At 51.0% G+C, this 26,483-nt stretch overlaps 1 protein-coding gene and 1 long non-coding RNA gene across 7 annotated transcripts in view; both read right to left on the bottom strand.

Moving 5' to 3' along the window:
• The window catches only part of ARHGAP32 (Rho GTPase activating protein 32), a 262,702-nt gene that overhangs the window by 33,253 nt on the left and 202,966 nt on the right, over positions 1-26,483 (bottom strand). For 4 of the 6 annotated variants that reach the window (XM_075116400.1, XM_075116397.1, XM_075116398.1 and 1 more), the window contains one exon: positions 7,341-7,490. In XM_075116400.1, the coding sequence (XP_074972501.1) occupies positions 7,341-7,490 (150 nt within the window). Of the gene's footprint in view, positions 1-7,340; positions 7,491-7,609; positions 7,690-18,924; positions 19,189-26,483 lie in introns of those variants that run through there. The other 2 variants (XM_075116402.1, XM_075116401.1) reach the window with 2 other exon arrangements.
• LOC142067601 (uncharacterized) lies at positions 5,723-7,333 on the bottom strand. Its single transcript, XR_012664104.1, has 2 exons — positions 6,881-7,333; positions 5,723-6,760 (listed from the first exon to the last, which is right to left on the bottom strand). It is a non-coding gene; the product is annotated as an uncharacterized LOC142067601 (long non-coding RNA).

The following is a 26,483-nucleotide window of genomic DNA, read 5'->3' as shown; positions in this document are numbered from 1 at the left end:
CAGAGAGCAAGATCCAGGTGTGTTAATAAACTGTCCTTTGTAGGCTTTTACTTTTTCAGCAAGAAAAGCAACACTTCTTCCTGTTAAATACAGATCGCTCGTATTTTCTAATAATTTGAAAAGGAGGTATAGATCCTTCAAGATGGGAAACTTGTTGATTAAAAATGAGTGCCATTTCTAAATCCACCTTTTCCAACTACGGAAGCAGATGATGTGTCAATGCAACGAACACATAAAAAGGTACAAAACATACCATTTGCTTTTAGTCTACAAACCCCTCTGCTAACAGAGCTGACTGTTATGGATGACCTCATGAAAAGAACACCTGATACCACCATTTTAGGGTACGCCAGGGTTAGCCTGTGCTCCGCTCTAATCACCAAGAGAGAAATGATCATCTTTATCAAGTGCCAGGCAACGGCAACTTTTTCAGCATGGAAAAGAGCCACCAGCATTTTATAGCCCATCCTCTGTAGTCCAGGCAATTCCAGCACATTATTCCCAGCAGCATTTCAGCAGAAAGTCCACTGGCAGGTAACCCCTCACCTGCTGCAGCTCTGCGGTGGGCAGACCCCGGCTGGACGCCCGGTGCCCTCCAAAGCCGCTCCGTCGCGCCCCTCCTCAGCTGGGCAGGGGAGAGACTCAATGAAAGGCTCATGGGTTGAGATGAGGACAGGGAGAGATCACTCGGCAATTACAGTCACAGGCAAAACAGACTCGACTTGGGGAAATTACCTTAATTTATTATCAATCAAATCAGAGTAGGGTAATGAGAAATTAAAACTGAATCTTAAAACACCTTTGCCCCACCCCTCCTTTCTTCCCAGGCTTAACTTTACTCCTGGTTTTCTCTACGTCCGCCTGCCCAGCGGCACCAGGGCAAGGGGAATGGGGTTTGGGGTCAGCCCATCACACCTTGTCTGTGCCGCTGCTTCCTTCAAGGGGAGGACTCCTCACACTATTCTCCTGCTCCAGCGTGGGTCCCTCCCATGGGGTGCAGCCCGTCAGGGACACACGGCCCCAGCGCGGGTCCCTCCCACGGGGAGCAGCCCGTCAGGGACACGCGGCCCCAGCGCGGGTCCATCCCACGGGGAGCAGCCCGTCAGGGACACGCGGCCCCAGCGCGGGTCCCTTCCATGGGGAGCAGCCCGTCAGGGACACACGGCCCCAGCGCGGGTCCCTCCCACGGGGAGCAGCCCGTCAGGGACACGCGGCCCCAGCGCGGGTCCCTTCCATGGGGAGCAGCCCGTCAGGGACACGCGGCCCCAGCGCGGGTCCATCCCACGGGGAGCAGCCCGTCAGGGACACGCGGCCCCAGCGCGGGTCCATCCCACGGGGAGCAGCCCGTCAGGGACACACGGCCCCAGCGCGGGTCCCTTCCATGGGGAGCAGCCCGTCAGGGACACGCGGCCCCAGCGCGGGTCCATCCCACGGGGAGCAGCCCGTCAGGGACACACGGCCCCAGCGCGGGTGCCTTCCACGGGGAGCAGCCCGTCAGGGACACACGGCCCCAGCGCGGGTCCCTTCCATGGGGAGCAGCCCGTCAGGGACACGCGGCCCCAGCGCGGGTCCCTCCCACGGGGAGCAGCCCGTCAGGGACACACGGCCCCAGCGCGGGTCCCTCCCACGGGGAGCAGCCCGTCAGGGACACACGGCCCCAGCGCGGGTCCCTTCCACGGGGAGCAGCCCGTCAGGGACACGCGGCCCCAGCGCGGGTCCCTCCCACGGGGAGCAGCCCGTCAGGGACACACGGCCCCAGCGCGGGTCCCTCCCACGGGGAGCAGCCCGTCAGGGACACGCGGCCCCAGCGCGGGTCCATCCCACGGGGAGCAGCCCGTCAGGGACACGCGGCCCCAGCGCGGGTCCATCCCACGGGGAGCAGCCCGTCAGGGACACGCGGCCCCAGCGCGGGTCCCTCCCACGGGGTGCAGCCCGTCAGGGACACACGGCCCCAGCGCGGGTCCCTTCCACGGGGAGCAGCCCGTCAGGGACACACGGCCCCAGCGCGGGTCCATCCCACGGGGAGCAGCCCGTCAGGGACACACGGCCCCAGCGCGGGTGCCTTCCACGGGGAGCAGCCCGTCAGGGACACGCGGCCCCAGCGCGGGTCCCTCCCACGGGGAGCAGCCCGTCAGGGACACGCGGCCCCAGCGCGGGTCCCTCCCACGGGGAGCAGCCCGTCAGGGACACACGGCCCCAGCGCGGGTCCCTTCCACGGGGAGCAGCCCGTCAGGGACACGCGGCCCCAGCGCGGGTCCATCCCACGGGGAGCAGCCCGTCAGGGACACGCGGCCCCAGCGCGGGTCCCTTCCATGGGGAGCAGCCCGTCAGGGACACGCGGCCCCAGCGCGGGTCCCTCCCACGGGGAGCAGCCCGTCAGGGACACACGGCCCCAGCGCGGGTCCCTCCCACGGGGAGCAGCCCGTCAGGGACACGCGGCCCCAGCGCGGGTCCCTCCCACGGGGAGCAGCCCGTCAGGGACACGCGGCCCCAGCGCGGGTCCCTTCCATGGGGAGCAGCCCGTCAGGGACACACGGCCCCAGCGCGGGTCCCTCCCACGGGGAGCAGCCCGTCAGGGACACGCGGCCCCAGCGCGGGTCCATCCCACGGGGAGCAGCCCGTCAGGGACACGCGGCCCCAGCGCGGGTCCCTCCCATGGGGTGCAGCCCGTCAGGGACACGCGGCCCCAGCGCGGGTCCATCCCACGGGGAGCAGCCCGTCAGGGACACACGGCCCCAGCGCGGGTCCATCCCACGGGGAGCAGCCCGTCAGGGACACGCGGCCCCAGCGCGGGTCCATCCCACGGGGAGCAGCCCGTCAGGGACACACGGCCCCAGCGCGGGTCCCCTGCGGGGTCACAAGTCCTGCCAGCAAACCTGTGCCAGCGTGGACTCCTCTCCCCATGGGTCCTGCCAGTACCCTGCTCCAGCGCGGGCTTCCCACACTCGTCATAAATTCAGACGTTGTGGAGAGCTCCATTTTGAAATGTTCTGAGGCACGAACGAGGACACGGTGCAGATGCTGCAATGCAGCATTTATTTAACCAGCTCCCACACCAAACAAACACATCCTCTGCAAGCACAATTCTTTCTAATTGGGGTCAAGCTAAATTTAAGTTGTATTTGGTTTCCTTTGAGAGAAAAAAAATTACGGGGAAAGAATTCTACCTACAAAGGGAAGAAGGCCTCTTCACGAGTCAGGGATTATGCTGAATTTGCTGCATCTCACAGCTCCATAAAACAAACCAGCGTGGCAGGTGTCAACAGCACCAAACCAACTGGGAACACCTCTCAGGGCGATGAAGGAACAGCTACTCCCTACTAAGCTTGGTCTGCTTCCAAATGATGCTTCACTGGCAGGGGAAGTATTCAAACCCCAGAAGGAGCCAACAAATGATTAATGCACTAGAATTAAATGGAGACGGGCCTCTTAAGGCAGGCTCCACTGGGTGACTAGAGCTGACTGGAGAGGTATTGCACAAACCAACATACCTGGAGGGAGTATCACCACCACCTTTGCTAGATTTAGACCCAACAGAGTAGTCCAAAATCCCTCACATTGAAACTGGTTTTGCTCCTACAGGCACCAGCCCATAATTCGGTACTGATGTGTGACAGAGAGGAGGAACAAAAGGGACAGACCGCTGTTACACCTATGCATACCCCAGCCCAGTGACCAGCAGCACATCTGGCTCCCACCTCCCCTTTTTAAAAGCAGCTTAGAACACAGATGATTCTGAAAAATAACCCTGTGATCTGCTCAGGACTCAGATCCTCACCTAAGAAACCGGACGCGATCCTTCCTTCCCCTCACTGCTACCTTGCCTGCAAGGGCCTTTGGGAAAGCACTGTTTCAGCCCCGCTGTTGTTTGGGGAGCTCAAAGTGTCAGCATGCTACAAACTGGAACTAAAAAAAAATAACCCGTCTCTAGTCGCCAGCCCAATACTCACTGCAATCCCCAACGTGAATCACCAGGCATACAGAAAGGTTTTAAGGTGCAGTACTCACCCCTGCAGCCGCTGCTGTGAACTTCTGTTAAAATCCTTACCTCCCTCCCTATGCCCGCTTGTAGTGTTACTTCTCAAGACCCACACACATTAATTAAAAAAATGACAAACCGCACCCTCACCAAAAATGAAAAGGCAGCAGCAACCCCAGCCTGCCCACTCCACTCATCCCGTCTCACCCAGACACGCTCCCCTAGGGAGGCGCTCCCATAAACAGACGTATTACGCCCTGAAGGTTAGCAGACGCAAGTCCTGTCACGCCAGCCCGAGGAACCTTTCGGAAGAGAGAGCACTCTGCCTCAGCGCAAGACCCATCTCAAAGCCTCAAGTAAGCTAAGGCAAGCTCAGAACTCAGCACACGCTGAACGTAAAGCATGCGTACGGAGCTTTACAGGACGGTATCACCCGGGCTCTTGCTCCGTAACAGCAGCAAAACCATCTAGTTACTACAGACAGGCCACGTTTCTGCATCGCTCTCCTCCTATACCTCTCATGCCAACTTCTTCTCTTTTTGAGAGAGGCGCAACTGAGGCAGAGTGAGAGCGGCGACCCGCGGAGCCCGCAGAAAGACAACACACTGCAGCAGGTAAAGCATTCGTTGGTAGATTCCCTTCTGGGCGTACAGACACACGACGGCAAACACACCCTTCTCCTACCTAAGCGATCTGCACCAGCTGCCTCAACACAATATTTAGTGAAAAAGCGTTAGACCTCTCAGTTTTTGTCCTTTCTTATCCCCTTCATCCTCTTGGTCTGCTCCTCTCTCACCCTTGCCTGTCTAAAAAACAAGCAAAGTTTCAGATGTTCACGACTGCAAAATTCTAACTGCTCCTCTTGTTTCACAGCAAATTCTTGAGCGTTAGGTTTGTCAGCTCCCCAAAGCTGATAATTAATACAATTCTTACCATAACTCCAGTTTGTTTCAGTATTGCATTTCTGAGGAGCACACGGATGCCTTGCCGCTCATTTCAAACACTGTGGACAGTGTCATTCCTCCTTCGGTCCTGCTAAATCGGTTGGGTATTGGACAGCAACCCATCAAAACGAATCTGTGAATGTATTGGGTGCTTTTTTTTTTCCTGAACTGAGATGTTTTGTGGTCGTAATCCCAAAGCATTGCCAGTAGGTACCATGCACTGACTTCAGCTACAATACTCCTCTAAAAATACTCATTTATGTTCTGGTTATGAGGCGAAGGAGCAGGACCGTATCTTTACTCCATCTAATTCAACTTAGGGTCTCCTGTGATATCTCAGACCCCTTCCTGCAGACCAGCACTGCAGTTGGCTTTAAGACTGAGGAACATTAACGCTACGGAATGAGTGAATCTTCAAATGCTGTGCATGTGCGGAGCTTGATTCACAGGAACCCAGAAACATCTCCACAAAACCAATCCCATGGATTACATCACTTGGAATACAGGTCAGAGAGCTGAATCACACAGGAAAAAACCCAGTCCTGCTGTGTGAAATGGAGACGTGCCCCTGATAGCAACACTGAGCTTGGACCTGCTTCACTCCAGGGAGTTGGGAAAGGGTTATTGAATCAAGGGTGAAAGCAACTGGTAAGTCCTCAGATGAAGAGACCTCATTAGCCCAGCTCAGTCACGGTCACTCAGTTGCACGTGATGGGAGGGGAGCGAACAGAACAAGAATTGAGCTCCTAGAGGCTGTCAAATAGGAGCCTCCAGCAGAGTTACAACAGTTTACTTCAGCTCAGGATGTGTCTTTTATTGCTAAATAAAACGTGCACCCCTTAAAGCCAGGGGAAGAAGTCAGCGCAGAGGGCAGGGAAAAGCTTTAAGTATTGCTGACTTGTGCCTAACTAAAGCGGACAGGAGGAGGGCTGGGGATAAAAGAGAATTCTCTCTTTCCCATCAATGAGCTCACTCTGCTGGCATGTCTCCTGCCCTCCAAGACTGCTCCCACAGCGTGAATATAAAACCAGCTCTATAGCTATCCGGCGGTGTAAATTACCTACTCCTGATGTAGTTCTTACATGGATTACTGTCTGTTTCTGTCTCCAAACCATCCAGCTTCTGGCTCTCTGATGCTTTTCAAGCCCCAGCAATAAAGATCTCCACTGGTTCCAATTAAGAAGCCAACGAGCCTTGCCACAGTCCTGATTCCATAAGAACAAGCTCATACTATTCACCAACTGGTAGTAAAACACTTCATGTCAGGCAAGGGAGCGCACACTGCTGCTACCAACTGAATCAGCTGGAAAAAGTGCACGGAACAGCTCCCCACCCTTTACCACCCTTTTCCAAAAGGCACTCATACCAACAAGGAGTCTGAAGTACCGCTGAAAACAAATTTACCAGAGAAGCTCCTTTCCTACCCCACAGGTCACTTCGCTTCTCCTTCAGCCCACCCGCAAAAGCCAGGAGGCATCAGATGAACAACTCTGGCAGAAGAGGGCTGCTGCAAAACCTACTGCACTGGGCAAGGAGCAAAAATATCAAACAGATCAACAAGCTGACACAGCCAGACAGCGATGCTACACCCATCGCTAATTTCCTGACGGCTTTAACTGCTGGGCAAACCGCCTGCAGCCCACGGCTGCTCCATGCTGCTTCTCTAAATAACCCTCAGCATGGGCCATTCATGGGAACGACCTTGGCTGGTGAACTATGAAAGAATTCAGGTCCTCTGTTTGACACTCGGCAATGCAGGTACCTCCCTGACTTCGCTGCCTGGACTGGAGATGTCACAGGGAGAGGGTAGGACCGAGCACATCAAATGAAAGTTCATCTGAGGAAGAGTGTTAACAGTTGGGTTATTTCTTCTTGGAATGGGCAGCTCTTCTCCACTGCCTCCCCAGCCTGCTGATGGGAAGGCGAACGGGACCGAGAGGAGCGACAGAAAACTCACCGTGACAAGCCGAGAGAAGACTCAGCTGCGATGAAACATAAATCCAGTTAATTCCTGTAAGTTTTGTGAAACTAAGGGAAAAGGCAGATGAAGGATTTACACTGCAAATTGTGCCAGATCGATACGAAGGTACCGAGTTAGAGAAATGGATGGATTTAATGTACCAGTTAATTATTCATTAACACTGACACATAAATAACGTTTATTTCCCTGCAAAAAAAAGTTTTATTTGAAGACTTCAAGAGGTTGAGGACTCATCTTCAGCAGTTCCATCCCTCTCCAGTGCTCCCACGTCGGACCACAATGCTGGCTTCTTATTAGCATTAGCCTCAATTTATCTTTCAGCCCTTGATTTTTGTTACACACCCCTCCGCCAGTGCCAACTACCCTTTGCTAGATACCATCACCCTGAAATAAGATTCCCAACAGAGGAAGACCTCGAGAACGGGTTGTTTCTTACCGTCATGGCCAGAGTTGAGAAGATGCTCTCCCAGGTCACAGCCAAACACCCGTTCCTTCAGGATCCCCCGCTGTTTCAGTTTCTGTTTTGTTGGGCGCGACTTCATGAATGTACGAAGGAAGGTGATGAGCTTGCCGTGCTTTTTCGACACTGCACAAAACAAAAAAAACCCCGCTTCATTGTAGATTCGGCTCAGTTTGGCAAGGCCAAGCTTAACACGTTCTACAGAGCACATAAGAACTGCCGTAACGTTAGCACCAATTACTTACAGGACCAGATTTTCCAAGGTCCAATACTAAACAGAGACTTGGCTTTTGTTCTACTTCTCGGCTAGTGCAGAAATGGACAGCTGTAATGGAAGAATTTAACACAAAGACACGTTTATCTGCAAAGCAGCTTCAGGTGGGAGGGTACTACAGGACCGTCACGGCGTATTGGATGGCGGGCACCACCTGAGAGCTACAGTTTTCATCTCTGGAAAAATGAACGGGGCTAGACTTACAAAACGAGTAATCTCATATACGTTGACAAACACGGTGTATAATCTACGAGCTGAAATAAATGCTTTGTTCCTGGCTCTCGTTCCAGTAGTCTTGGGCACCTCCAGAACAAATGAATGACTAATAATATCTGAACTCAGAGGATGTTTAGCTCTAAGTGCGACAGACTGCCCTTCCAGCACACCTGCAATGTTAATGAACCTCGCTGCAGCTGAGGAGGTACGGTCCATTCCAGGGCGTTATTAGCTCCCTGAGCCTTCTCAGGCCTTTGCAAGATAAAAGCATTACTGTCTTTGTTTTATTTAATAGAAAACTAAAGGCAGCTGATTTGAAGAGATGCAGCTTATCCCCTCCAGAATAAATACAAGGAGTCTACTACGAGACGAGAGCACAGCTCAGGAGCCGTCCCCGCAAACCTTCGGCTCCGCTCCTCCGCACAACGCCGCACGGCCTCTGTGTTGCACTGCTGAGCCGGTCGCTCTGTTAAAACCACCCAGCCCCACTAAGAAGCATAATCCGCAGTCAAAGGAAATGGAGAGTAAGACAGGGCAGAAGCGGGTGACGCCAACAAACCCATGCAGACTGGGAGGGGAGGCTGAGCCAGGTTTGAATGGGAAGCAGAAACATGCCCTTGAATGTCAACTTTGGTTCCTGAGGCCCGCTCTGAAAGCAACAGGGCTCAGGCCTCCCCAACAAAAGTGCCATTGTGTACATGATTTAAAAGCAGTTTAACTTCAACAGAACAGCTCTACTGAAAAGAACGAATCACAAGGTATAAAAGGCTGTGCTTTGTGAGGAAGCCTTTACAGCTGCAGGAAGTTGTAAAGGCTCCTGCAGCACCGCGAGGCGATACTAGCTATCACTGCCCTGCTCCTGTCTCGGATCCCAGAGAGGAAGGACACCCTGTATTTCACCTGCATTAAACCCCAGAAGTAGCGCAATCGAATTTCAGCAGAGTAACGCCATTTGAAACGAAGAAGAAAAGCAGCGAAGACCCCTGCTGACAAAGGCGCGTCTCTTCAGCGTCGCTACTGCTCGGCAACGCGTGCAGCCCGAAATCCAGTGAGCCGCCTCCGAAGTCGGGACTCGGCACAAGAGAGGCTTATGCTGTATTGCTTCATATGGGCAGACAGCGTGTTCTTCACCCAGACAACGTGAGAAACCTTGTCCCACGAACAAGGTGATACCACGCTATGCTTCACGATGTTTAAATCCCTTTAAACAGCTGAGTATTTTCCCTTCTTTTGTACCAGGTATTGACGCAGTCCCTCTATTTATAATAAACCGTATTCCAGTGACCTTAACATATTTCTATCCATGTGAGCAGGGTAGAGTTCTGCTTGTGGATAAAGTCCCTTTTAGCAGCATGACACCACACCAACCTGCAGCAGCCAAATACATTTGAATACCCAAAATCCTAAGATCTCCAACAAAACCCACGCCTGCATTCTCAACAATCAAGCCCAAATCATTTAACGAAACGCAGAAGTACTGAGCATGACAAACTGTGGCTACGGGGGCTTTAATTAAAGCAATGTTTTCAGTTCGATGAGGTTTTTTAATTACACACAATAAATGAACAGATTGTGCTGACACGCCAAACAAAATTAGGAGAGGTTTTGGTTGTATCCATCACCACCATAAAGTAACGGCTCGTTTATCACCTCCTCTCAGCCCCGCTCAAGAATAAATGGAGACAGAGCTTCATCCTGGCTTGTGTGGAATTCCAGGGGGTTACCACCCCCGGGCTCCTGAGAAATGCTCTGGAGGTGATAGACCCGAGACAGACACTTTACAGCAGCCAAATGAACAGACAAATAAGGCAATTACTAATACCTATGTGTTCATTTGAATTGTTTCACGGACTCCCTATACAGTTCTTTGTGGAGTACCTTGCTTGACTGAATGAAAAGTGAGTCCATCAGATAATGGGTTTAAAAGGGAGAAAACCACATCCAGTTCCAGTGCTGCAGAGATTCTGCTACTGCTGCTGACCAGGTCAGCAAGCGACTGCATTAAAAACCCGCAAAGGTGCGATGGATGCACCGTGCCACGATCCAACGGCGCACTTTGCTCGGCATCGATGCTTGTTTACACCACTAACCGGAACACAGACCCGAGTTTTTAAAACACGATAAATCTGCTCTGCCTTTAAGCCACTCAAGTACAGGCTAAAATAATTGTCTTGTTTTCCGCATGATTAACCAGACTCCTACAAACACACTCCCACAGCGTACCGGTCCAACAGCCCAAGACACTGACAGGGCAATGCCTGAGCAGGTTGAGTAACTAGAAATTCACTTATCAACGGCCTGTTGAAACATTTGCCTGGTTCCTTGGGTAAAGACAGTTTCCCGCACCGCTCTCCTCTGAATCACTGCCCACTCGGTATGAGAGTTTCTCAGGCTAAGTCGACTCCAGAGTTCTATACCTACGCAAGAATGATTCACTGATAGGAGTTAGGCTGCTCCTGGGTGGGGAAGAAGAGGGAACAGTGAGAAAATCCAAGCAGCCATCTCTCTGCTGACAGGTTATAAAAAAGAACAAAAAAGCAAGTAGGTGTCTGATAAGGATAAGCTATCCTCATAAGCTGCGCGAGCTCAGGAGGCTGTCAGGTACACTGTCCTTCTGCCAACAGCAATAAAAGGTGAAATGCTTTCTATCCCCCTCCCAAGTCCTCTGGCATGGTTTGACCCTCAATCCAGCAACGCATCCTGAGAGAGACTGAATTTCTGATGCATTTCGGATTAGATGAAGCTAATCCAGCAGGGCCAGTCTCTGGATAAGCACCAAGGCCAAGGTTGCTACCGAGAATCCCACAGAATAAAGGTTTTCTGCTCCAAAACCCTGGTGCCAAACCTCTGCAGTCCCACTGGTGACAGTACCAGCAGCAGCAAGCAGCGCTCTCCCGTTGACAAGTGACATGGAGATAAATCGGGACGATAAAGCAGCATTACTAGCAGACAATTTTACACGGTTGCTACAGTCAGAGATGCTGCTGGATTGTCAACTGAAAGGCAAGCAAAACTGAACAAAACCCCTAACATTTATCCGTATTACTTTCCACCTCAGATTTAACCACTATAAAACAAATTGTTTACCAAGAAACAGAGGCTTTCCTAGAAGGACCAGGGATCAATTTGCCTCAGAAAGGCAGGTTTGGCTAAATATCCTGGCCTGAAAAAGCAAAGGGAAATTCTCCATCTAGCACCATGATACTGGCTGGGGAAAAAAAAAAGTACAAAGCAAATCAAAACGCAAACAAAAAAACCGCACCTGAGGTTGGACTGCTTGTGGAGCTTTGCTGGCACGAATGTGTCAATTAGGAGCGAGGCAAAATATCACACCCTTGGCTGACATAACTACGCTGGCCGGAGCCTTCATACGGTGGGAAGGGAGGGAAGGAAAAGGCATATTTGTGCCAGGTAGTTTATTGTGGTTTTGGGAACCTGCCATACACTGCACCTCCCCGAGGAACGTTTATCAATCAAACCGTGCCCTCGTTGCTATACCACCAAGTTTTGTAGTACGAGCAAGGCCCAAAATTCCCCTGACATTGATAAAAACTATTAAATAACAATCACTTCATCAAACGCAGGGCTTGTTCACCCTAACGCCGCAGACTGAAAAGGCACTTTACGCAGCTTGTTTACTGCAGAAACACGAATCGGCTGATTTGAAGTAGTTTCATGGCTGTTCGGCACAATATGCTTTTCCCGGGTTACTTTGGGAACCCGCTTCCCAAAAAGCTCTCTTCGGCTATGCTGAGGACTCGTGCATCTTCCCCCAGCCCGCTGCCCCCATGGGCCGTGGCGGCACTCCCGTCGCGTCCCTACACCCTTCTGTGGGGCTGCGCTGCGAGCTCAGTCACGGCAGCGACCCAGATTAAAAACAATCTGCCGACAGCGACGCTCTTGCGGCAGAAGACCGTGAGCAGTTGCGGCAGCCCAAGCGGGGGGGCGGCGGAGCAAAGCGCAGGAAACCAGACCTTCTTAGGCCGAGCTCTGTTGCCAAAGCCAACACGCTGCAAAACTCTACCCTCGGCCTGCTGGCAAAGGAGCTGAATTCACTGAGGCACAATCAAGGCACGAAGCGCCAACCTCTGATCCCTCCTGTGCCCGTACGGATTTGACAGGGATGGAATTACTCTGGATTTACACCCCTAAGATTAGAGCACAGTCCAATGATAGCATGTGCCTCAGCCCAAACTGCACAAGGATCACGCCTGGGCCATAAAACTTCCCGAGACCTCTTCTCAAATGTAATATTTAATGACAATTGCCCAAAGTGTTGGCAACAAAACAAAAGGTAGGATGGAAAAGAGCGCTGGCTCCTGGCTCCTTGGCTTTCAATCATGGCAACCAAACAGGAGAAGCTTTTTAGTAAGCGCAGCCTTACCGTGCCCCCAAAATCATTTTGTGCGTGTGTTTTCTTTCCCTTTTCAGTACGAAAAACTGCATGATGCAAAGGCTCCGAGAACAAAACACAACAGAGTCAACCTTGCAGCCCTGGAGAGCACCCCCCGCCTTAGACACCCGGCCTCTTTTCAAAGACCAGGGGAAACAACAGAAAAACAAACATTACGAGATTTCAAGTCTTGCACATTTCTGCAGACAAAGAAGGTAAGTGCTCGCTTGGCGGACAGTGACCCAGCAACATCTTTTGAACAGGCTGATGGCACATGGGTGTCCTCTTGGACATCCTCACAAACCCACCGCCCGTCTCCCTGTAACCTTCTTAGACTTTGCCAAGGGCAAACAACCCCCTGCTAAACAAATAAAGGACACCTGCTTTATCTCCTGTTGCTAATATTTGGTTTTGAACTCAGGCCTAGACAAAATCCTCTTCACAGGATGTTGACAGCGGCATGTTTTCTACCACAGGGTTAGTAAACTTGGACTCTAAGAGAAAATCTTGGCGGGTGTATGTGACCCACGTTCCCAGCACATGGCCAGCATGTTTGCTTCTCTTCTTATTAACAGCGATTTTAGAGGCTACAGAGCGCAGCTGTCGCCTGCTGCGAGGAGAGCGGGGTGCTAAGGTCAAATGCAAGAACACGTGTGGCTGCATGGTTTAAAATACATAAACAAAGTGCAATATCCAGTCACGAAATCAAAGACAGAAAAAGGCGTGGGAATGGCATTAAAAAAAAAAAAGCACGGCTAGGTATTACGAAACAAAAGTGAAATCCTTCCTCTCTGAAGAGAGATTTACAGCAAGTCAAGCTAAAATTTTTCCAGGCTATTAGCCCCTCAAGACCCATTCTCCTCTGAAATTAACCCGTGCTGCAGGGACAGAAAGAGCAGCAACAGACTCTTTTGAAGGAGGAACAGTACCAGGAATCAGGAGATGAAAAGCTGCGTTTGGTTGTGCCACCTATTTCCTACGATCCTGACTCTGCAAAGACCCAGGAATAGGTTTAACTGTGTGAGTGGACTGAGTTCAACTGGTTCCTCACAGAGCACCAGTTATCCCAGCCCCTCCCTTAAAACTTCAGTAAATATTTTTTATATCCATCCCTTCACACTTAGAAAGACATGCTCTGTGGACCCACATCTTACTGAAGAGAAATTACACCAAGCCAAGAACTGAGTCACATCTCCCAGTTCTCTGTCATGTTCCTTAGCAACAAGACATTTTACTCCTTTCCTCCTGCCGCAGCAGATTCTATTTTGGAAGCTAATTTACACAGCCCTAAAAACCCAACCAGAATCTGGAACCACGCACCACCAAGCACCGTCCTTTATTCCTTGACCAGGACGCTGGTTTTGAAGAAGGACCAACCAACACCACACCAATAACTGCACTAATCTCTACACAGGGCTCCCTCGGTGGTCATAAAGATTTTCAGAAAGAGATTCTAAAATTCCATAGATGTGAGTTTAAAAATATCTTTTTATCTCCAATAACCTTCATAAACGTGTGCTTACTCATTTGCTCTATAAAGAAAAGAAAAATAAAATAAAAGTACTGGGTGCTTTTTGATGCTGTGGCATTTATCTTGTGCCAGGCTGACATCAGTTACGGCTGGCCTTCTGTGTTATAAGAAGTCACAAAATACGTTAAAGGTGATTAATGTGAGTGTCATTAGATAAAAAGCATTAAAATGACCTATGAAGACAAAAACCAGCCAAGAACGAGCACACATTTCCAGCTATCACAAGAGCAGCAGCACAAGTGGGAAGTAAAGTAGGTCATGGAAACCGGTAAGCAATGTTGCTGTTCTGATCTGCAAAGTCCAGCAATAAGGAAGCTGCGCTTATTATTCTTGTATCTGCCCAGGCTTCTGGAGCCATCCTTTGGGCAGAGTCTGTAAGCAATAGCCTCAGCAAAGCTGCAACTCTCCCTTGTCCTTGCCAGCCTTGAGTTTTGGCTCAATTTGGAGTACGGCCTTATTCTGGTTAGCGTAGGAACACCTGGCACCAGAGATCTACCAGAGATCTGGCAACCTCCTCGGTGCATTTTCCTGCCCAGATTATACAACAACCCCCCCAGCTTCCACTGCATTTGGGTCTCATCAATACTCTTCCTGTGAGAGAAGGCTGCAAATCCAAAAGCTAGCGGTGGACCGGACTGGCAGCATCGTTTGCTCTCAATGTTATTTATTCGACTGAACGCAGGCGTCTGTAATGATATGCACAGGGACCATCTACGGTTTGAACTGTCTGGAGAAGGTTTCTTTATGTCAGTGAGAAAAAGTGCATGAGAACCGTGAACCATTTCCAATGACAAAAACCATTTCCATGCTCTCCATTGCCAAATTTGTTCTTTAGAATTGGATAAGAACCCACGAGGTTCTGGATGCTCAAGTGTGTCACCTACCCACGGACAGCAAAGTTTGATACAAAGAAATCTGCGCTACCTCCCAGGCCAAAGAAATGCCTGACCTTTCAAAGACTCTAAGGCCATAAGGAAGCATTAAGATAATATGACCTGACCTCCTGAACAAACAGACCACAAGACATCTCTGAACTAATTCCCTGAAGTACAGCACACCTACCCCACGGGAAGCAGCATACGGTGAGGAGAGATAAATCAGTCAGCTGAAGGTTAACCGAGAAAGGAGAGAGGTTTCAAAGCTACAAGGGCTGCCAAGGTCAATTTATTAATTCTGTTAACATGTTTGAATTTTATCTGGGAAAAAAAGCAGCGCTGAGTAATATAGTGGCAATGCAGCAGGACTGGGAGATAAGGAGAGCAACCTGGGACATGCAGAGCTAGAAGAAAAGGAGCAAAAGAGACACCTGCAGTATCTTTTTTCTCTTCCGTTCACGCTACGTGTTGCTAAACCTCTACGTGTTCTAGCAGAGTTTAATGCACTCCTTTTGCTTATCTTGCTTGCCTTGGAGATTAATTATCCTCCTGAAAAATAATGGTCTGGTTCAGGTAACGGTACCACTAGCACAAGTGAACGTCAGATCTGTCCATCAGGGAGATAGCGTTGGTCTTTAACCCATGGTCACTTCGGGATACCAAGATCATTTGGCCTGGCACGCCCAAGCACAAGCTATGCCAAAATGTACCGAGGCCTTCACATAACACTGAATTTGCACTAAAGAGAATGTGATGCTGTACCTTGAAGGTATCTGTAATACTTACACAATTGCTATGGTTTGACAAGAAACTCTGTTTTAGAACAACCCCAAAGACACAGTCCCACGGAAGGTGTTACTGGTTAGCAGACTTCTTATCTTGAACCTCAAGTGGTGCAGCACCGTCCAGGACAACCACATAAGTAACAACAACAACAACCAAGTAAGCATCGATGTCATCCAGGCCCTGTGTGTTAGGAGCCCCAGATACTTGCAAATAAGGAAGAGAGGGGAGAACAATCAGGATCCAAGATGCCACCTAAACCATTAGGGGACACCACCGCATGTTCAGCTGTACCTCAGCCATCTCTGCCACAGCTCCTCCAACTCAACAGTCTCCAGTGATGAAAACACCACACGTTCTCTGTCGGAAATTACTTGAGCTGCTAGATATCCTTACAGATAGGCTTTCTTAAAGGCTGACCTCACCCCCCCTTTAATACAAACAAACCAAATGTTTATTGCCCTGCCTACTATGGCCATGGCTTCAGAAGAGTCCAGAATTGGCCTTTCTCAACTACTTATTTGAAGGCAAACTGCCTTTGCCCTCCCTTACTCGAACACCAGCTGCATGCAGCACCCTTCCTTGATCACAAGGCTTCAGAACAGTGCCAGTGAAGCTGCAGCACGGCCGCTCGAGCCTCACCCACTCTATTTCCACTTCTGCTGCCGGAGATTTTCCAAAAACTTGACAGTGACCCCAGCCAACCCTGAATAACATCAAGTACTTTGGACACATGCACGCAGCCCAGGGCTTTCACCAGTCACTCAAACACAAATGACGCTTCAGCCCAGTCCTGCCATCAGCTAAACCAGGATAACCGGAGTGACTGTGGCAGTCAAGTTACTCCAGCTTTGCACGGCAGCACGCTCCAGCTTGAGCGGTGGGAGGAGGCAAGCAACGAAAAAAGATCTGACAGGAATCAACAAACACCACAAGTTGAATAACGAGGAGTTCGGCAGATGGAGCCCAGTCCTGGAGCGAGAGGGTGTTTGCTCTTACGCAAGGCCTTGGGAAGGCACTGGGAAGGAACCTTTATATTCCGTCAGGAAGGGCCATGAGCAATTCATCTGGAATAAGGAGGAGACTCGGGTCAAAGCATACTACCTCCCTTTTCTTAAACCACCCGGCACAGCCGTTACTTCAATCTTCTGAAGCATGCGGTACTCCCAGTACGATGAGTAACATGGCTGCTGCTCTCCCAGTCCCTTCGCAGGAGATGCCGATCTCCACTTCCACTAGCCAGAGGGCAGCTGTTTACAGCCCAGACCAGTTACCTTCAACTTTCAGTAACCTACTCCTCCAAGACTGATATCGTTCTGGTTCTTTTTCTGTTTACAACCCTGACCTGATAAATGGTTAGTACTTTAGCTGTTAACACCTGCATTATGCCCCGAGATGATTTTACCTTTGGAAGCAAAATTCCCACTCACCTGGAGTGGAAACTACATCTAAGCCAAGGGACACAAGCCTCGCTCATGTTACAGTCATTTTGTACAGCACTGGCAGGATGCAATAGCCTTAAGGAGGACGAAAATGACATTTTCCCATACATCCTCCTCACACAGCTAAAGAAGCGTAGAAAAGCTTTAATAAAAATGAAAACCCAACACGTTTGGGGATTTGCGATGAACTAAATCTGCTTTTTAAGACTTAGGAATGCAGATATTGTATTGTTTTGCCTGCTTTATTCTTCTCCTTTATCTTACCAGTCCAGAGCTTTGATTTCAAATGAGACTCTTTTATCATGCCTGTGTGGTGCCCAGAACAAAGGAGGTCGGGGAAGAGTGGAAAGGGAAGACCTCCTGTCTTCTCTGTCGTAAATAATGAGACCCTGCAGGGCATTTAGTCCTTCAAATGGACTATAGCTTCCAGGCGGTTTTCTGAACAAATACGAACAGACGAGCCGTGGCTACTTGCAAAGTGTCTACTATGATCATAGTAACTACCCTCCCTGGGAATTTTATTTTTCAGGGTGTGCATTCACTGCCCTAGGGCTCCAGCAAACAAAGGACTAGCATTTTTCAACAGGAAGCCCCCTTCTCCTGAACAACAGCGTCAATAATATTAATGCTTAGGAATGCATCCTATGTCCTCCAAGTGCCAGTCAGGGGAGGGAGGGAAAACAAAGAGATTAAGTGATATGCAAAAATCTATTGAAATTCAAATTCTAGACATTCCCATCCGTCAGCTGCCTCTTTGGGAGCTAGGTACAACCTCTGAGCAGGAAGCACTGAACTCACATCTCTGCAAGCCCTGCGGGCATCCTTGGCCCCGCGGGAGGGGGGCTGCAAGCTGAAATGCCTTCTCGACTGGGATTCGGATGGGAATCCTTGCACAATGCACCCCGGACACGAAAGAGGCTCCCTTCAGCAGCTCCGGCTTGCTACATACCCGTGACTCTAGACTAAGTCCAGTAAAGCATTTACAACTAGTGAGTAGAAAGGCACAATAGAAACCTGAAGTCAGAGATTAGTAAAAGGGAAACACAAGTAAAACAATTAGCAGGGAAGGGGGGGAAGTGTGCGGAGTTAATCAGTATTGAGTCGGCAAGAGAAGCCAGGCACCCTGTCCAAGGGGACAGATCACAGGATCATTAAGGTTGGGAAAGACCCCTAGATCAAGTCCAACCTCTAGGGAAACACACAGGCACCACGAACGGGGCTCAGGTTCATCCACGGCTTCCTTGTCCCTTGCACAGAGCTAAACTGCCCCTTCGTGCCCCAAAACCTACAGAATCGTAGAATCATAGAACAGTTTGGGTTGGAGGGAACCTTTAGAGGTCATCTAGTCCAACCCCCCTGCAGTGAGCAGAGACATCTTCAATCCAACTTCATAGAATCACAGAATCATTCCGGTTGGAAAAGACCTCTAGGATCACCAAGTCTAACCCAACACCCCCAGGCCTCCTAAACCATGGCCCCACGGGCCACGTCTATACGGTGTTTGAACCCCCCCAGGGACGGTGACTCCCCCACCTCCCTGGGCAGCCTGTGCCAGGGCCTGACCGCTCTGGCAGGGAAGACATTTTCCCTCATACCCAACCTAAAGAGGATCGCTGGGGTTCTTCTCTCACAGCAGAAACGAATGCGTCTACAACCAACAGAGCATCATTGGAAATTACTGAGTATCAAGTATTTTTTTCCCTCCCCATCTGGTTAAAAGCGTGCTGCCAGGCGCCCCCTCCCCGGCAGGGGTCACTTGGGAAGCCCGAGGGCATTGCCCCCTGCCCCCCTGCGGGCGCGGTGCCCGGGGCCATGCCCCCCCGCCCAGGGCACCCACGGACCCCCGGGTGGCCGAGCCGCCCCCCGCCCGACGCAACACTGCCAGAGGAGAAGAACCTTCATTACAGACGTTAATTCTCCAAACCCGCAAATCGAAGAGCGGGGAAATTACTAAGCAACAAGTGGGCTCGGGAACCTGAAAATACCCCGCGAGGCTTACAGAAAAAAGACGCTGATGCTGGGGGGGAGCGGGGAGAGCTGCCTTACCTTCCTCGCCTCCCGGCGGCGCCCCCGGCCGCTCCCCCAGCGCGGGGGGTCCCTCGCCCGGCGCCGGCCGGCCCTGCCCGCCGCGGGGAGCGGCTGCGGGCGGGGCCCCGCGGGGAGGCCGGCCCGGGAGGTGGGCGGGGGGCGCTCGGAGCCTCTGCCGGGCCCCTCCCCGGCTCCACCTCCCGCAGGTGCCTCCCTCCCGCAGCACCGGGGCTCCCCGTCCCCGCCCCGCCGCTGGGGCAGCCCGCCCGGGCAGCTCTGCCTCGCTCCCCGCAGCCCGCAAGCCCCCCCGAGCTGCCCTCCCCTCCTTCCCTCCCTCCCCGCAAGCCCCCGGAGCTGCCCTCCCCTCCCTCCCCGCAAGCCCCCGGAGCTGCCCTCCTCTCCCCTCCCTCCCCGGTGACCCTTTGGACCGCGGCGGGCCCATGGCCCCCGATGGGCGAAGGGCAGGGGATCTGGAAGGGAGAGAGGGCAAAACGCGGCTCCCTCTGAGGAATGTCAGAGCCCTGGTTTCGCTCAACGCGACCTCTCGCCAAGCTCTGCTGTCGGGACGGAGCCGGGCTCGCCATCCTCTTCTGGCTTGCGAGTAACCGCTAGGGAAACACACAGGCACCACGAACGGGGCTCAGGTTCATCCACGGCTTCCTTGTCCCTTGCGCAGAGCTAAACTGCCCCTTTGTGCCCCAAAAACTACAGAATCGTAGAACAGTTTGGGTTGGAGGGGACCTTTAGAGGTCATCTAGCCCAACCCCCCCTGCAGCGAGCAGGGACATCTTCAACTCAACTTCATAGAATCACAGAATCATTCCGGTTGGAAAAGACCTCTAGGATCACCAAGTCTAACCCAACACCCCCAGGCCTCCTAAACCATGGCCCCAAGGGCCATGTCTATACGGTGTTTGAACCCCCCCAGGGACGGTGACTCCCCCACCTCCCTGGGCAGCCTGTGCCAGGGCCTGACCCCTCTGGCAGGGAAGACATTTTCCCTCATCTCCAACCTAAACCTCCCCTGACGCAGCTTGAGGCCGTTTCCTCCCGTCCTGTCACTGGTGACTTGGGAGCAGAGACCAGCCCCCCCCTCACTCCAGCCCCTCTCAGGCAGCTGCAGAGAGCGAGAAGGGCTCCCCTCAGCCCCCTCTTCTCCAGGCTAAACCCCCCCAGCCCCCTCAGCCACCCCCCAGCACACCTGTGCTCCAGACCCTGCCTCAGCTCCGCTGCCCTTCTCTGGACACGCTCCAGCCCCTCAAGGTCCCAACTCATCTTCAGTTTCAGGCGGCTCAGCACCTGTCCAGCCTGACCTTGAATGCCTCCAGGGATGGAGCCTCCACAACCTCTCTGGGCAACCCGTTCCACCACCCTCATTGTAAAAAACTGTCTTCCTTATATCTAGTCTAAATCTACCCTTCTTTAGTTTAAAACCATTTCCCCATGTCCTGTCCCAAAAGGCCTGGCTAAAGAAGTTGCCCCCATCCTTCCTATGGGCCCTTTTAAGAGGAACACCACAGCAAGGGCCAAACCCCAATTTCATCAAGACCACAGAGGTTAGGGGTATGTCTGCGCTGTCATTTCAGTGTGGGCCGCTCGCTCACCGTTCAACGCCACAAATCCTCAGCTAAAAAGCTGTCTCAGCATGTCCAAAAGGAAGGGAGAGACGGTGAGCACGCCCGAATGCTTCGATGGAAGCGTGCCCGAACTTGCAGGCTGGACATGGGCTGAGCCACGCACACGCGAGCCCTGGGGTCGGCAGGGACACTTTGCACCTCGCGCGTCCGTGCTGTTAATCTAATTACGGTGCTAAAGAAATGCCACCCCCTCCCACTCCGAGTGGCTATTAATCAGCGCGGTTTGTGGCCACATTGATCAGATCACTGAAAACAAACTCAATTCCAAATTCTCTGGGAGATCTCCCTTTTCAAAACACGGATCGTTTTACAGCGACCTAGTTTACAGCCCAGCTCTAAAAAACAACGGTATCAGCGCACCTCGCCCCAGAGCGGAAAGCACAACACCCCGTAACTTGACTTTACCGCCAGCCACGGCACCCCTGCTCAGCCACACCAAGGCCAGCACCCAGCCACAGGGACAAAAGCCACGAGGGTCACGGGGCTCGGGGGACAAGCCAAGCCTTCCACAGCCTTTTCCTAGTGCTGGTGAAGCTCTGGTGGCGTTAACCTGCGTTTATGGCATGCCTGAGGAATAAATACCGCTGCTGTTCTGTCTCACCGTGCTGACCCCAAGCCCCTCGGTTCGTGCGAGGCTGCAGTGCAGTTTATCAATCTCAGTAACTGCTGTCACACGCTTTAAAATGTGGGCTCACTAGATAAGTTGGACATCCTCAGGGTCAGAAGGATTAAAGAGGAATCTGCTTCTATTTATGCAGACGTCTTGATGATCAGGAGGGTAAAACTCGTTTCTTTTGGTGTTCACAGTTGCTCCTCAAGCAAATGTGTTATTTTCAAAATTGTTTGCTGACTCATATCTCCAAATAATGCTGGTTCTCCAGCTACTCATTATCCTTGGTATTTATTACTGGAATTGTTTTGCTTGGACAACCATCATACTATCACATTACTTTTTTCCCCTAGCAGCCAAGCATGACTCCCAAATCCGGTTTTATATGCGCTTATGTACAATTCTGAATACAAAACTTTGTTCCTGGTACCAACTCACCATCCCAGGAACGTTCTTCCTATCGAGCCCATAGATAAGAGTTGGTAAAATCCCAACACAAACCAGGAACGAGTACAACAGAAGCAACGCTAGTCAACATCTACGTGCAAAAGGCACACGCAACAATTCAAAATAGCACAACCGTATACAGGCCCGCAGAGCAGCAGCACTGTCAGCTACCCAGAACTGCCAGGATGCGTTATACGGTCCCTACGTCAGGTTCGTATTTTGCTTTTTAACGTAGGCCAGGCTTGGGCGAGCAGAATCCTACAAGGCCGATTAACCACGCTGTGACAAACCGTTCCGGTTCGCACACTTTGCCGGTGCACAGTTTCGAAGTAGGGCCCAGAGATCCCACGTTTTTGCTAATCAGAGCAGGAATGTAACAGCTCCATCACCGGCAATACAGAGCTCCCTCAACTGTAGATTTGGGTATTATTTTTGAAAATTATTGCTCTGATGATCAGCAGTGCTTGAGGAGATATTTGACTACGTGGCGTACAACGGCACACCGTTGCCCCTCCTGAACTTTCTTTTCTGTAAAGGAAAACACTCAATGCTTGTTACAAAACACCTTTCTTCATGAAATCTGAGCAACCAGGGATGTGGCTCTTCCAGACCTGCAAACAAGGCTGCGCTCGGCCCAGCACTGCGTGAGGGCTAAGGAGCTTGTTCACACCACCCCACGGCCATCACTCCTCCGGCTCTGGAGCCTTCGGGCTCTGCCCTCGACAGGGGACCTTGGCCCCCCGCTGTCCTGACCCTACTGGGATGCTCTCCTGCTTCTTCTGAATCTCTTAATTGAAAATTATACAATAATCTTCACGTGTGAGTCATATTTTCTGTTCCTAACTTCTTTTGCCAGGCAATTTTAAGGAATGCAAGCAAGCGAGAGAGATGCATTCTCCGCTACTTACTTGTTCATCAGCTTGCAGCGGAGCAGAACAGGTAGATAATGAATGTCTATCTTTTAAACACAGTAACAAGCCCAAGCATTTGAAATCACAGACAAAAAGGCTCCATCCACACGCCTGTCACAAATTCAATCCTTAAAGCGTTCTGAAGTTTGACCTATCCTCCAAAAGTTATTTCGGACAGATGTACTGGGAAGGCAGCGTAACCTAAAAATGTTATTAATATACCTCGTAGCTTCTTCCACGTTCTGGTTTTGCAAATTTAACCACTGAAGGAAGCTTCAAGCCATCATTAGACATTAAGCAGCCAGTATTCAATGCTGCTGCTTACCCCGCTAGATTTATCTTGCCATCAAATACTCTCAAAAAAAGAACCCCCCAAATAAACACACACACCCCTTATTTTTTTTAAAAAAAAAAGGGGATTCTGGGGAGAAACTAAGGTTATAGATGAAAGCGGAGTGGGAGATTTAAAGAAACCCCAAGGGAACAGCACACCGCGTAACAGTCTGCCATGGGGTAACCTCAGAGTGATTTAACTGAGCTCACCAAAACCAGGTTTCCCATAAAGGTGTCTCATGCCACAGGGCGCCTGGACAATCACGTGGTGACTTGCTTCTTTGGTGGACGTAGCCACAGTCTGCCCTGGCTGTCCAGGTTTGCAAGGAAAATATTCCAAATATTCCATTTAGAAAGGTAAAAACACAGTTAGGAATGATGTCATGCATAGCCAAGCGGGTAACAGACAACTTTCACTTGCCTTTCCTTTAGCAAAAGCAAGTTCCCATGAGAACGAGTCAAAAAATTTGATGCAAGCTTCCCACTGCAGTTACAGGATTAAATGCTGAAGAATGAGTGCGGCACTGACACAAGCTCTTAAATGAGATCCGGCAGATGAAACTTCAGATCAGCAAAGTCTTCTGAATTAATCACAGACACAGGCTGATTCACGAGCTACCGAAGCAAGTCCTAAAGGCCACAGTAACGTTATGACCTGCAGCCTGCCGCACTTAAATTCGCTACCAGGGAGAGGGGAAGGAAAGGAGGGCGGACAGAGAGGAGCAGTCTTGCCGTGGCTGCTTGTGTAGGGTTTCTGGCGGAAGCACGCCGCGGATCTTGCCCAAGCAGCGGACACTACGTGTTCGCTTAAATATCCTCCCAAACATACGCCACAGCTGTGCCCAGACCAAGAGCTCCTGAGAAAGCCAGACAAACATTGTGGATTTGCCAGCGTATATTCGCCAGCTCCGCTCACTTGTAACCTTGATTTATAGTTTTGCGCAGACACTTCCTTGCAGAGGTAGCAATGTCACCGACCCCTCCGGGCATCAGAGCGATAGCCAGATGGAGGCAGAGCCCGAGCACCACTCCTCTGCGTACAGAGAGGGGATGGTGTAGCTGCTCAGCCTCTGCAAGCTTAACAGGACCAGGTTTTAACTGGAGATTTGAGATACGCGCTGGCATGGCCCTTGATAAATCCATATGCCAATGCAAGAAGAGATCAGAGCTATGTGCTACCATCTAAGGTTAAAGCCGCCTGAAAATATTTCTATGCCACAACTTGGCTCCCACACCAATTTACTGAATTATTCAGAAGAAAAGAGGAAAAGCAGAGCAGAACAAACTACCTTTTCCCATGATTTCAAAGCTGTTAGCAAAACTGCAGAGTTTTGCTCAAGCCAACTATTATTAGAGTTAAGTCCCATTTTGACAGAGCTGGTGAGAAAAGAAAAAATATCTCATTTAAAAATAACCCCCCCCCCCCCCCCAACCTGAATAAGCGGAGAGCAGGCAGAGTGAGAAAGAAGTACAGAACGTGTGAAAAGAAAGCTGGCCTTATTAATAGCACATTGGTGCCTCCAACACCCCTGCGCTCAGCCAAGTTTTACCGCTTCCCTTCACAAGTAGTCATCCTATTTTGGGGCATTGAGCCCCTCACACGAGGCGAAGCATGCCAGCCCCCAACGCCACGAATGTTTCCCTAACAGAAACACGACTGCGTCTCTCCCTTACCTGCACCACGCACAGCTCTGTGTAATTATTTCCGAGCCGATGCATACAGGCTGCGCACGGATCCATACACCACGCTCGCTCCTTTTCTTTTCCAATTAAAATTCCCCGAGAAGCACAGCCAAGACTTGCCACGCAATTACCTGTCAAGATGCGGGAAGCCTGAAGCTGCTCTCTGCGGGTTCAGCGTCTTCCCAAAGCCTCGGGGGCTACGAGCGACCGCACGCAAGGGAAGTGCACTACAGGGAATACAGAAATTAGTCTGTCTCTTCCTTCTACCTGCGTTTCAGGCATTTCCCTATGACTCCAGGAGACTCGAGGCTGATTTCCAGTGCTGTACTTGCACCGGTAGTGCCTCCCAGTGGAGATGCTGGATGTGCTGGTGGCAGGTGATTCTCAACTGGCAGAGCCCTGCTGCTCCCCTCGGCAAAGCCGAAGCTGACAAAAGGGCTCTTCGGCCAGGACAGCTGTGCCTACACCCCGACTGGGCGTTTAGGGTGGTTTTGTTGGGGTTTTTTTTGAGGGGGGAGGGAAGCAAATCAGCTCTTTCAGCTGTGGGTGCAATCTCCTTCATAATTATAGCAGCCTCAGCTATGCCAGGAGAAACATTAGTGCAAACCTGGCCTGAGGCTGAGGACAGAGGCCTCATTTTGCTGATGCCCTGCACCTGTGCTGTTACTGATATTGTACCAAGAAGCCAAAAGGTCACCAGGGCAGTCACCTTTTTCACTCGGTTTGCACCTGTGTGAATGATGACACAGCAATGCTCGTGTGTAATAACTTATCACAGAATCACAGAATCTCAGGTTGGAAGGGACCTCAGGGATCATCTAGTCCAACCTTAACTTGTCCCTGTAAAGCACTTGCTTTGCACACATTGCATTTGCTTCTGAAATTACAAAGGCTCCTCTTCTTTGACAAGCGGGTCTTGTAACAGATTAGAAAACTTTCTTTTTACTTCAGCTAAAAAAGAAAAAAAGGTATAAATGAAATAGCGAACCAAACTGTACCCTCCTCCTCCTCCCGGGTCTCTAGAGCCCGCAGACACCCTTTTGGTTTAGTCCAGACTTCTCTCCTGGTCCTCCCCCAAGCCACGGAGCCTCCTGCCCTGCCCAGCTTCCTCCGCCCCTGCCCCGCTTCCCCCGGACCCCTCCGACACAGCAGTAACGCCCAAATTCCTTCTCTTCTACAGGGACAACTCCAGGCTTTCAAATCCGGGTCTCTTGGAGAAAATGTCAACCAGTTTACTCACAGATCCCCGATAACCACCAAGACGTGTTTCCATAGCACCTAGGAAACGTTACAGAAATAGCTTTTGTTCAGATTGCAAGTGCTGCATCGACTACAAACATTGCCCAAAGCTCCACCGAGTCTGTGGGTAAGAAACACAGCCATGGGTCCTTTGAAAAATACTGCCAAAATGCATGCTTGGTTCTTACTAGTACTGTCAGAAAACATCTTCACTGTTGAAGGATTAAAGGATTAAGGAGGAAATAAAAAAAAATATATTGGCTTCCTAATGCTATGAACCTGTAGGAACTTATTTGAAATACTTAAAATTCTTGCTCATCTCTCACTTACGAGCTAGCCAAGATTTATAGATTTTATTTAGGTGGGCAGGAAAAGTGCTTCAGATTTGCCATTGAAGGCTAAATTCAAAAGCAAGTTACATACAAAAACACATTCTCATAGCCACAGGCTCATTGCAGTGTGCAGAAAAAAACATTCGAGACTTGGAGAACTTTATTTATGCTCCGTGGAAATCCACGACTTGTCCCAGTTTGGTAGAGGACTCCCAAACCTGCCCTCCATCGGCACCTGCGTCCGTAGGTACCTGCAGCTCTCTTGCAGCTTCCTAAAATGATAAATTATGGAGCAACCTCAGTAATCCTCAGGTGGTTCATGCAGCCCTACAGAAAAACGTATCAAGAACTTGCAAAGGGGATATGGGGCGTTTAGAAGATGGTT

The sequence above is a fragment of the Phalacrocorax aristotelis genome, chromosome 22 (assembly GCF_949628215.1).
Source record: "Phalacrocorax aristotelis chromosome 22, bGulAri2.1, whole genome shotgun sequence".
In the NCBI taxonomy this organism is placed as follows: Eukaryota; Metazoa; Chordata; class Aves; order Suliformes; family Phalacrocoracidae; genus Phalacrocorax; species Phalacrocorax aristotelis.
The sequence above is the reverse complement of the archived record's forward strand: the minus strand, read 5'-3'. Positions and strand labels throughout refer to the sequence as shown.